Source organism: Buceros rhinoceros, unplaced genomic scaffold, assembly GCF_000710305.1.
Source record: "Buceros rhinoceros silvestris isolate BGI_N320 unplaced genomic scaffold, ASM71030v1 scaffold7609, whole genome shotgun sequence".
Classification (NCBI taxonomy): Eukaryota; Metazoa; Chordata; class Aves; order Bucerotiformes; family Bucerotidae; genus Buceros; species Buceros rhinoceros.
In genome coordinates this window covers 8,083-20,333 of record NW_010430915.1, presented here as the reverse complement: position 1 = coordinate 20,333, position 12,251 = coordinate 8,083, and the positions used below count along the sequence as shown (strand labels likewise).

Genomic DNA, 12,251 nt, shown 5'->3' with positions numbered 1-12,251 from the left:
CGTCACTTTTGAGAAGCTGACCTGGAGCCGTGAAAAAGCCCCCTCGCCACTGGAGCCGCCGCACTTCGGGGCTGTTGTTTCCCTGCCGTTTCGCCGCCAACACTTCCGCTACTGCTGCCACTTTGCCTCAATCTCCAATCGGACTGGTAGGATTGTGCGTACTCGAGCTTTCCGCATGGTGTCCCAGCGTTTTGTAACAGCCGCGGCTTCTTTGTTCTGCATCTGTGGGAAACCACGTGGCCGCCGCCTTCTTTGCAGCTGCCACGGTATTCATTTGCTTTCGCTCCTGACCCGCAGTTAACCCTCGCCTCTGCATCCCGTACAAAAACCCCTTAATACCTCATTAGTTTTCTTTTGTATTTTATATATTTTTGCTCTAGTGTTATTAAACTTTGTTTCAGTTTTCCAAACGGTCAGAGGTCTCACAAATTCTTCTTCCTTCTCCTATTTCTACTTTTTAACTCTTTCTCTCCTGGTTTAGGAGAGAGAGGTTAGAAATAGGAAAGGACTTGTCACCAGAATTGGATTACCTCGGCCAGCCGTTGATAGGTGTGTACTTTTACTAGTGAGCAGCAACCCTTACCAGCTGGAGAAGAGGAAAGGGACTTGGGTGTGAGAAGTCATCTTTTAAACAGTCCTAGTACTGTAACACATGCCAGTCTATGCAGGCAACTGTGCCAGGGAGGGGGGAGATGTGCAAGTGTGCCCACACTTGCTCTCCCTCGCACTCCCTCCCTCTCCCTCTCTGTGGAACACACACTCAGGCTCACTAGTGATTGAACCTACAGGCAAACAGAGAAGCAGCCGCCACATCCATCATCCTGGGACAGAGATCCGCAGGTCCCTTAGCTGGGCTACAGCAGCCAGGCAGGAGGTACCACAAGGCCCCAGAGCTGCTGGAAACAGCAGCTGCTTATAACACGCCTTAACAAACACTTCTTCGAAGAGCAAGCATGGCTTAGTAAAACACTTCATTCAATGCTGTTACGTGCTGGCCACTGAATCACTAAGTTCACTTTTATTGTTATGACAGAAACAACCAATTAGACATTCTAGTCAAGAGTTTTGCTTAGTACTAAAAGCTTCACAACACTTCTTTAGCCAGCTCATTATCCTAGAAAGGTCTCTAATTGCCTTAAATACAATAACTTGAATAGGTCAGTTATGAAAAGGTATATGCAGAACAGCAGGATATGAGTCATTTGACTCAAACACAAATACTTCATAATTGACCGGAAACGGTGCTAACTGGATGAACTATGATTCACAGAAAACCCATTTAGCCTGCAAGTAGAGCATCAATTTATTTTTCCAGGGACTCTTCTTTAGAACAATCTACACACTTCGCCAGTCTAAACACTAAAATTTTAAGGAAATTCTCATTTTAAGGAGCATTTTGAACTTCATAAAAATAAATGACTCATGAATCATGTTCCATATTGTCCAAAAGTATATTTATCTATGTAACAGATCACAATCTTCTCACCTTTAAAGTTGAATATGTATATGGGTAATGGTAAGCAAAGTAGCAGACATCATCTTTATGTTGAAAAGTTACTGTGAACGTAATTGTGTAATAAGATTTTCCTTTCTGACCTCCAGCAGCAATTGAACTTCTTGAAAAGTGATTCCTAAGGGTAAAATGAAGGTAATAAACACTTTAGAATATTTTTTTTTCATATCAGAATGTATATTCAGGAATAATCAATAAAAGCCAGGAAGGTTTTTAGTGATCGCATTTCTCTTTTGTGTAAATGAAGGTTAAATACACTCATTCCCACCATCTGTAAAGATACTTTAACAGTAATAAACATTTCTATTCACATTAGAGAAAAGGCAAGTAAACAAAATAAAACAAATAATAAAAAACCCAAAACCAACAAAAAAAGGAAGCAAACAACTGCTGACCAAGAAGGGTAACACATGGATATGCCATACCACCTCATCCTGTCTTCCAGGATTGCTCCACAATGATTGCACCACGGAATACAGGAGCCTAATCACAAGCACCATGAGACCAGTATTACTGGAAGTAACTACTAAGATCTCAAGTAAGCACGCATACATACATTCGCTTAATGGCTTCTCTAGAACAGTGCGCATTTTTTGACAGAAGTATAACAGATGGATAGCTTAAACAATAGTAGCGTGCTAACAAAGTAAGACACTACATATTTTGATCACTCCTGTTACTCTCCCATAGTAACTCAGGAAGAAAACTGTTCACAATGAAACTACTAAAATGGAATTATCAAACTCAGGAGCAAACATTTCTCGTCAAAAACTATTACCTCATATTAATCTTCAGTGTAAGATTTGCTGTATGTTTGATTGGTGTACTTACTTATAGTAACAAATATCTGTCCCAACACGAGTCCAACATGGTCGAGAATTTAATGCTTCTTGAACAGAATACATGAGGGGTTGCATACCTCAAAGAAAAAAAATGAATCTCTCTTTAATGCTTAACATTAAACATCAAGATCTTAGCAGTAACAGGCCACATCAACACTTTTATGTGAACCTCCGAACTACCTATACTAATTTACTCATGATCGTAGAGTGTATTTTCATGAATTCCTGGATAATGCACACTCTTGCAGTTAGGTGACAGAAGATTCTTCCCCCCCTCCCCTCATCACACCGTAATTTTCAGAAAATAACAAATTCAAGAAAACAGAAGAATCAGACCTACAAAATGAAATCTTTAAATCAAAGTTCTGGTTAGCACGAATGGTAAACTACAAGAAGTCTTGGATCCCACTCCACCCAATTCACCATTCTAAAAAGGCTTCAAATAGGATATAAAAAACTTGTTACTATCATCCTTTCAGCTGGATATTGGAAAATAACTGATGCTTCAGGACAATTCTTACAGGTTTTTTCACTGTAACTCTGTATTTTTTGGAGAGTATACTTAAGTTGAGAACAAAATAATAATTACTAACCTAACATTATTATTTACTTATTAGCTAAATACTAATATTTACTAATTTACTATTATTTACTAATTAGCCAAATACACTGATTGATTCAGTCAGCACGTCTCCAGGATAGCGGATCACCCCTCCCTAAGATTGTGTTCTATGGTGAACTCGCCACCGGCTGCCGCAAGAGCAGAGCCCCAAAGAGGAGATATAAGGACTCCCTGAAACAACACCTCAGCCGTGGCCATATTGACCACCATCAGTGGTCCACCCTGGCCTCCAGTCGGGAGATTTGGAGACACACCACACATAACGCTGCTGCCTCCTTTGAGAGCACACGTAGAATCAGCCTCGAGGAGAAAAGACAGTGCAGAAAGAACTGTGCCTCGACTGTACCACCCAAGGAGACCTTCTGGTGTGCTCTTTGCAACTGGACTTGCCTATCCCACATTGGTCTTTTCAGCCATCAGTGCGCTTGCAGTAAGCGTGGGGAAAGCCCTTCCCAAATCTTCGTCCATGAAGCCAAGCCATGATGATGACTTAAAAAACCAAAAGTAACTATCAGGTAAATATATGCAACGAAGATCTGATGAAGATTAGTAAATAATTTAAAAGCTTCTTATTACTGGTCAAACTACTTGGTATTCTTGAATTTTATCAATGTGAATTGTACAATTATGACAAAGAAAAACATGACGTTATTCTGTCCTAATAGTTTGATGTTGGGTGAAGGGTAGCAGGAAAAGAGGGTAGCTGCTTCTTCTTAGTGGATGAACTTCAGAGAAGCCAACCAGAGAAAAAAAAACCCCTCACAAAACAAATGACTTTAAGCTGAATGGCACCTCCCCTCTCCAACAAGCGGAAGTTGAGGCATATTCGGTAAGCCAGTACTTTCGCATGAGGTACAACCACCGTCCGCTGGAAGCCCATGATAATGAAGCCCAGCATTACAAAGACGACTCACATTTCCTTCTCAAGCAACGTGCCTCTCTTGCTATGAATAAGACAAAACTACCTGAGAATGTTTCCGCTTATATTCACATCTGAAAATACACCTCTATTCAGAAAGGGATTAATGATGACCAACATCATTCTTCTTCTACCTGGGTGAATCAACAGGCTTTGGTGTTGTCCCATCCACAACGGTCTTAGGACAAATTTTAGCTGCAGCTACCAGTAAATTTCTTCTCTTTTGGCCTCACAACAAAACTTAATTTTAGAAAGTGAGAGCCAGTGTTTTTAGATACTTTTTACCTTTTTAATTGAAATTTGTCAAAATATTTTCTCATAATACTATTAAAAAAGAATCTGATCTGTCATGTTTATACTACTGATGCCGGGACAGAAGGAATGAAAGAGCTGAGCTGCCTAGTACAGATATTTTTCTACATATTTCTTTTCAAAATATGGGAAAAGTATCTTACCGTAGTTAAACTGACTGTTGGACTTTTCACAGTTGATGATGTTAAATCGGTAACCAATGCCAGTTTTCATTCCGCTGACTTCAAAGTAAAACCATTGATGATAATGATTGCTATTTATATCCGAGTTCAGAATTAGATCATACTCGTTTCTAAACAAAAACAAGTCAATCTTTTTTTAAGAAGCAGAAATAAAAGGCCTTACGTGTGAAAAGAATAGTTGAAAGAACTTACTTTCTGATCTGAATAACCTTTCGCAGGTTTCCAGATTCAAATTTGGAATTAAACTTCAAAACATCTGCTTCCTCCGGTACTAAACAACTGTGCATAAAAAAGGGATGAAAATAATAATACAAAAAAGACAAACTCATTAAGTTTATCTTAGCCCTCACTTGGTAGTTCAGAAATTAGTTTGAACCTTCCTCTAAATACAGCCTGGACAGCAGAAACACTGTTATCATTCAACCTTCATTTAAAGTCTATCATAACATTAGTGCTTTAAATACTACAAATAATATCCCAGAGAAAGCAGAACGGGCTTAGAGTATTTGCTGCATGTTGTTTTCAGAAGGCTAAAAGCTTACCTCAGATTATCAAGGTCATACACAACTCTGTCTATAATGTCATTTTGATGAATCAATCTCTCAATATCTTGAGAGATTTTTGTCCTAAAATAAAAAGCAGAGATCTCATTTAAACTGTTGCATATTATTTCAAGTTACAAAAGAGAAATTACCTTGTAGAACAATGAAAATTAACAAAGTTGACATGACAGTGGGACAGATTTTCAGAGAGAGCTCAGCCTCACCCCCACTTATGTGCACAAACTGTAAGTGTACTTAAGTTTAAACACCTGCATCCACAGCTGACCGAGTCCAATATATGTATGTGAGGTAACTCCGTTTTCATGCACAAAACTCACTGAGTTTTATCTTTTGGGGAAAAATGCACCGTTTCATACTTTATAGCAGAAGCAGGAATTACTCAAACATTATTTATGTTAATGCTTTAATCCAGGACAGCACATGATAATATTAGTAACTTACATGAGTCCTACCGTAACTAAAATTAAAGGGTTTTAGAGAGTAGGTCGTGCAGTGAGTGTGTTAGTGCACTAGCTTTTCACCTCTTGAGATCTAGGTTCATTTATCGACTAGGTAACAAATAAGAATGAATTTGGTGATGTCAGCCAAATGTTAGGTGTATGTTTATCCAGATCATAAAACCATTGCACAACTGGCAGTATCTAGGTCCTGGTTTGGAAAAGTAAGAATGTGTTGCAGTTCAAGAATGAAATATAGTGGCAGAGCTGTGTGGAAAAGCTTGCACAGCACCTGCAATAAGAAGAAAAGGAGGCAGATTAACAATGAAGAATACAGGAACAAAGCGGTAAAGTATGATCAGGCTGGAAATTTTCCATTTATTTAAAATCAGTATTGTTAACAAATGAGAAAAAGAAGGTAAGTGCACAACTCTAGTGCCTCATAATAAGTTAAAACTAACTGGAAAAGAAAATAAGTTACAAGTCCAATGCACTGACAAAATCATGAAGAGGCTGACTCACCATAACCTATCTGACCAGCTTCAGCTCAGGGCAGAAGTGCAGATTTTTGACTTGCACTTGTTCTTACTCAACTCCTTAGATCTCAGTATCCCTCAGCTCTAAAGGGTCATAATACTTCCTATCATCACGGGAGTTTTGCCAAGACAAAATCCGTTAATGAGTATCAGGCATTCAAATACCAGAGTAGCATCAGTCATTTCCAGGTTCAGAAAATCAGAGAAAACACAAGCTATTTTACGATAATTAAAGAAAAGAAGTACAAAACCAAGATTGTTGATGTGGAGCTCTGTGTTTATAGATTCATCTTTTGTGGATCCTGATTTATCTGATGATCACGTCTAAGCCTCAGATGATTAGAAAATACTAAAGTGATTAGAAAATATGAAAGCATACAACAAAAAAACACCTAAAATTTTAAGGAACAGAAAAAAGTCATAAAAATTTATAAAATGCATAGAGTATTGAATTACATAATAGTTTTCTTCCCTAAAAGGTAGAATAATATAAAACACTTCAGTAATTTTCAATGACATGGTTTCAAACAATAATAATTTGGTGAGACATTTGGGGAAAATTACATATTACTAAATGTAAAAGTAAAAACACTCCAAAGCACAAATTCATCTCCTAGCATATTGCAAGACTGGAGAAAATAAACAAAACCCCAAAAGCTTTTACCGCATTTGTCTAATAAAAATAAAAAGAAAACCCACTAACTCCTCACTTCAGCCTCCCTGTAATTCTGAAATTACAAGGATGTAATTCTGAAATTACAAGGATGGATCAAGAAAACCATTTGTTTACTAAAGAAGACTTAGCTGACAAGCAGTAACTAACTGCTCACATTAAGGAGGATATAAATCCCACCGAATGCCAAGAGTTTGGACACAGCTCTCTAGAAGACTTAAAAGCTTCTCCATGTCCTCTACCATACTCATTTTTAAACCTTCCCATAAACTAAATTCCTAAAAAGATTAAGCCCTTTTTAAACCGGTTCCTGTCTCGAATTTGTTACACTGCAGTAACAAGACTACGTCATTTGCAGAAAACTGAATTCTTGGAACAGTGTACCTTAAAAAGGTGATGCAGGACTTTCAATTCAGGTTTAGCAGTATTACCTAATATTTCATTACTGATTCACACAAGACCTAAAAAAGTTACTTTCAGCAAGAAAATACAACAAAAATAAAACATTAAGTTAAAATAAAATACACTCTAAAATTACCTTAACGGTTTAAAAATCAGCTTTATATATAACAACACAAGTAGGTTCATTGGTTAGAAGTCAGAGTTAATACAGTGCTTTATATCTAAGAAAAATGAGCATTGAAATGACAAATTTTATCTGACTTTGCTCAATTTTACTCACAAAAATTCAGAATTATCAAGTACTACAAAAACGTACATAAAGATTTGCAAGATTTTCTTAAAATGCAGTTCTTGGGTGATTTCTGATAAAAATTCAGAATTATCAAGTACTACAAAAACATACATAAAGATTTGCAAGATTTTCTTAAAACGCAGTTCTTGGGTGATTTCTGACTCAAGACCCTTCTACATCAGCTGAAACTATCTAAAATATAAGTTACAGTAAACATTCTTCTTCAACACTTAACAGTGCTTTTTAATAATGCTATAGTCATTACACCATTACTGTTTCAACATTTGGTCACTGCACTAGAACACTTTTTTACAACACGTGTGAAACAGCTAAAGGCACTTAATTTCAATCATTTTAATAACTAAATGTAAATACAAAGAATCTCATGGTTGAAGTTACAAGTATAAAGCTGAAAGCATTCCATCTAACAACTAAGCGAGTGGCAAGGTGTCATACCTACTACCACGTTCCGCTAACATACTAATTTGTCTTTATAGTAACTTATATGCATATGAGCCAGCTCTTCATACCACCCTGGTATGAAAACTTAATTGTATGAAATTATTCTTAGGAGTCACATCACCATTCATCAACTCCTAGTTTCTCTCAGCGACGAAGTAAATGGTCGTGTTGATGTGTTAGTTTTGGTTGGTTTATTTTAGTTTTCATTCTGTGTTTATCGTGAGTCATTCTGCAGGACTTCACAAACCGCATTCTCAGCATTTGTTACCTCTAAATTCTGTTACACTGCAAACACTAAAAACAAACACTTAAGTGTATTAATTTTTTAATTTTTCCCACTAGATTTTCCTGAAAGATAGCATTGTTAGCACAGCAAAGAGAAGAGCTGAAATATTTCTAAACTACTAACTATCCTGTCTTTGCCAAGACCTGAGCTCCTATGCTTCCAAGTCAACATTCAGGTGGGATTTTTTGTTACTTCATTGGGGGTTTTTTGTGGATTGGTTTGGGCTTGGGTTTTTTGGCATTTTTTATTTGTTTACTGGTTCGGGTGTTTCGTTTTCTGGGTTTTGTGGGGTTTTTTTTTGTTTGTTTGTTTGGTTTTTTTACAAACTACAAAATGTAGTTGGGGGATGGTGAGAAGGCAAAGGAAGACAATAAATTAAACATAGTACTTAGGAACTGATTTACAGATTTACAATTAGAGAATCATGTTGTGTTCTTGTTTATCACTCTGCATTGATCAGTGCCTACCCACCTACCTTCAAACTCCTTTTCACTGAGAACAGTTTTAGATGCCACAGTAAACATTGTATAGTGCCTGTTAATCTCATCCTAAAGACTGTTTCTTAAGGGAAGAAAAACAACAACAAAAAAGGAGTATGGTAACTCACCTCTGCACACCATACGGCCTTTCCAGAATAGGTTCCTTAAATGGTGGTGGAATATGGCCAAAATAATCTGGATAGGCCACTTCTGAATATTCAGGAATAGACTTTGTGGTTTTTACCATTTCAATATAAAGATCACAGTCATGAACTGGCGATACATCAGAAACCTCAAGCATGACTTGTTCCCCTGATGAACTAGATCTGGAATCCTCCTCCTCCTCTGAATCTACTCCAGCGCAGCAGAGTTTTCCCAGCTGGACAGATGATCCTTCAAAGAGGCTGCCTCCACAGGGTGATACATATTCACTAGGTTTACTACAAGTAAGTGTGGTAAGGTTAGTTTTGCTTTCCTTCTTCATTACACATCCTGTACCATAATACTGATCATTTTTTGCACTGTTCTGCAGACTGATTCTGCCCAGGCCTTTTACAATTTCTTGGCTTAGACACTGGCATGATGGAAGCAGGTTTCTTTGATCACTTTGCTGATGTAAACTACTGTCTTTGATACTATCTTTCTTTGGTAGTCCCAGAAAGGCTGGCCTTCTGTTGTATTCCTCTGTCAATAAAGGATTGCTCTCCTTCAGAGCAACTCCTTTTGTTGACTCGTTTGCTTCAGCAGAGTGCTCCTCTCCTGCTGTAGGAACAACAATAGGTCCACTCAGATTTGCATCAGGTACGAAAGGCTTTGGTTCCTTGGAAACCAAGTCACACTCCTTAAAAAATAAAAGAAAAAAATAATAAAAAATATTTATTAAACAAGATAAAGATTTCCTAAACTTTCACTTATATTAGACATCTTTCTCCTTCATTGTTCCTGAGGTATGTTTTGCGATAATCCAAAACAAATGTAATTTAAGAGACAACAGTTATTATGTTTTGAACTGACATAAACAAAGCAATGAAGTTTCAGCTTGTTCAAGAAGATAGTCTCAAAGCAATAAACAAGTTAGCTAATTAGTAATAATTATCAGTCAATGTTATTCCCCGGATATTTTATCCAACTACCTTGAAGAAGTGCACTGCATTTAAGAAAATACCTAATACAATGAATCTTTGTCAAATATCTTGTGTCTTCTCTTACTATTTTACTTTCTGCTGGGTGTAATAATCAGACATCAGAAAACGGTTTTCCTTTATACCTGTCCCTTCTCAGTCAAATTAAAGTAAACCATAATGTTTAACTAAATAACTCACTACATGGCACTCTCACATGAAGCTCTAGAACAACAGACTCTCATTTTTTGGCTAGAGGAACTATGCACCCAGGAAAGAATGTCAAAGCGTATTCCGAAGTCAAGCTGTCATGATGAGGAACGCGCTGGGAATCATATACTTTACCTGAAAGTTTTCAGAAAGTTCTGGGAAAAATTGCTCATACATTTTCAACTCTTCTATGGGTCTTCCCAGTTCCTGTTTAGGTTTCAGTTTATTAATATCAGTCTCAATATCATCATTCTGAAAGAGAACCAGAACAAAACAATCTTGCATCCAGAATTAGTGCACTTCTAAAATAATGACATTCACCTTTTCATTCTGACACGGCCATGCTTTAAAAGCAGAACGTCACTATTTTAAAATTAGCTGAAATGCACCTTTCACCATGAAGGCCTAAGCAGCTCAGTTTTATTAGTATACCAAAACCTCCATTTCAACAGAAATATTACAAACATCTCAATTTTCTTGCCTTCGTCCGAGTGTATTATGCACAGACATCAGCCTACGCTTTACATTAGATGTGTGCATAATGCAACTATTGCAACCTGGAATGTGGAGATTTCATCTGACTGCAGTGACTGACGAATAACTGCTTCTAAGGAAGATACTGCCTTCATCTGGGTTCATGAGACTCTTGCACAAAATCTATCATTCCAGTCCGTGGACTGCACTCCTGAATACATATAACATAAAAACAAAGAGTAAGGCAGTTTTGACAAAATGTCATTTTCTGTTCTGACTGGCAGCTGGAGAGCCTAAGAAGAACCTTCCTAAAGTGACAGATCAGTGAGAGGACTGATCTGTACCTCTGCAGCTGGCTGAACTTCAGAGTTGCCTTGCTGAAACACTGACCTAGTCAATCCCAGTCCTGAATGATGGAAAAAGTTAGAGCCGCTCCTATATACAGAGCAGCGTAAGTGGCAAGAGCGGGCTGAGAAAAATGCAAGTTGCAAACAGAACACTGCTAAAAGAGTTTGCACTTCTGTTCTCTGTACTTCAGGCACACCAACTATGAAGCAAACAAGTTTTGAAAAAAATCTTGAAGCAATCTGAACAACAAAGGTTGATATTTTTAAGCAGTAACAACCTTCCTTAAGTTTCAGGAGGTTTTTTCCGTTTTAGAAATTGGCTGAATATCTCCTCAAAAAGTGTTAAAAAGCCATTTTAACACTTAAAGCTGTATATATGATTAAAGCAACTTCAAAAAACAATGCCTGATTTTTGCCTGTTGTCTCATACCAACCTTAAAATGTTGGTCCTTGTCATCATCATTTTCAGTTTCAATTTCTGACTCTGTTTCTGCATCATCGTTATCATCACTTTCATCTACTACATCATCCACTATGATACAAAGAAGATTTTTAACGCAGATTATACATTAAATCCAATACACATGATAAAAAACATTTGTGTTCTGGGTTTTTTTTCTTTTTACTTACCACTTGAAAAAATTGTGAAAAGTAACTAATAAACATTAAATACTATTACCAGATTTAATGCTTGTAAAACAAGCTTCTTTTGACAATATGCTTCTTTGACAATACTGCTGTAGACTCAGTTTATTACATTTCCATCCAGTTTAAGTCCAAACAAAGATCTCTGGTTTAAACAAAGCAAAACCAAACCAAAACACATCCAACACCCCCTTCCCCCTGCTATCCAAAACAACCAGCAAGACAGCAGATGGCCATTAGAAATACTTCACAATGTGGATGTGCCAAGAACATCTCAGCACAGTTTGAGGTCAGCACAAAATGAGATGGCTCTGACACCTTTTCCCAAAGTAAGTGATAATGACCATGTCAAAAAAACCAAAACTGAGGTCTCTGCTTTTAATCATGTCAGCTAGTATTGACCCAGTATCAGGGAACAATGGGACAAAGCACCCTCTTCAGCTTTTTTGTCTTCCTTAAATGGGGTCTAACAAAAAACCCAGAAAAACAAGTCAGAAATCTATCACTGGAGACTCAACCAGTAAGGAAAATATTCAAGGAGAGTGGTCACTGCAACTGCTTAGCATGGACAGGTTGAGAATTAAATTTTACATCCAGAACAAGACGTTATTTTTCAGACATGTGGAATTATCTGGACACTAATGACTAATATCTACTTGAGTTAAAGATCCCCTTGAGCTAGAGTCCATTCAAGGATCTAGGACTTCCTTTTATTTTAACAAAGGAAAACAAGCAGAAGCAAACTAACTGTTTACCTATGACTACCGAGAATTGGGCTAACTCCCCAATACGTGGAAATGGGCTTCAGCTGTTTATTCTGGCAGATGTTCTGATTACTAGTGGCAAATTTAGAGAAAAAGAAGAGAAAAAGATCTAGAAATCTCATGAAGTTTGATTGCTGGGGGGGGGGGGGGGGGGGGTTTTTTTGTAGTTT

At 37.3% G+C, this 12,251-nt stretch overlaps 1 protein-coding gene across 1 annotated transcript in view; it reads right to left on the bottom strand.

The window, feature by feature from the left end:
- The window catches only part of AGTPBP1 (ATP/GTP binding protein 1), a gene marked incomplete at its 5' end in the record, with an annotated part of 63,690 nt that overhangs the window by 43,891 nt on the left and 7,548 nt on the right, over positions 1-12,251 (bottom strand). The window contains 8 exons of the mRNA XM_010143198.1: positions 1,487-1,631; positions 2,345-2,432; positions 4,352-4,500; positions 4,583-4,669; positions 4,933-5,016; positions 8,649-9,361; positions 9,987-10,103; positions 11,107-11,204. Of these exons, the coding sequence (XP_010141500.1) occupies positions 1,487-1,631; positions 2,345-2,432; positions 4,352-4,500; positions 4,583-4,669; positions 4,933-5,016; positions 8,649-9,361; positions 9,987-10,103; positions 11,107-11,204 (1,481 nt within the window). The remainder of the gene's footprint in view (positions 1-1,486; positions 1,632-2,344; positions 2,433-4,351; positions 4,501-4,582; positions 4,670-4,932; positions 5,017-8,648; positions 9,362-9,986; positions 10,104-11,106; positions 11,205-12,251) is intronic.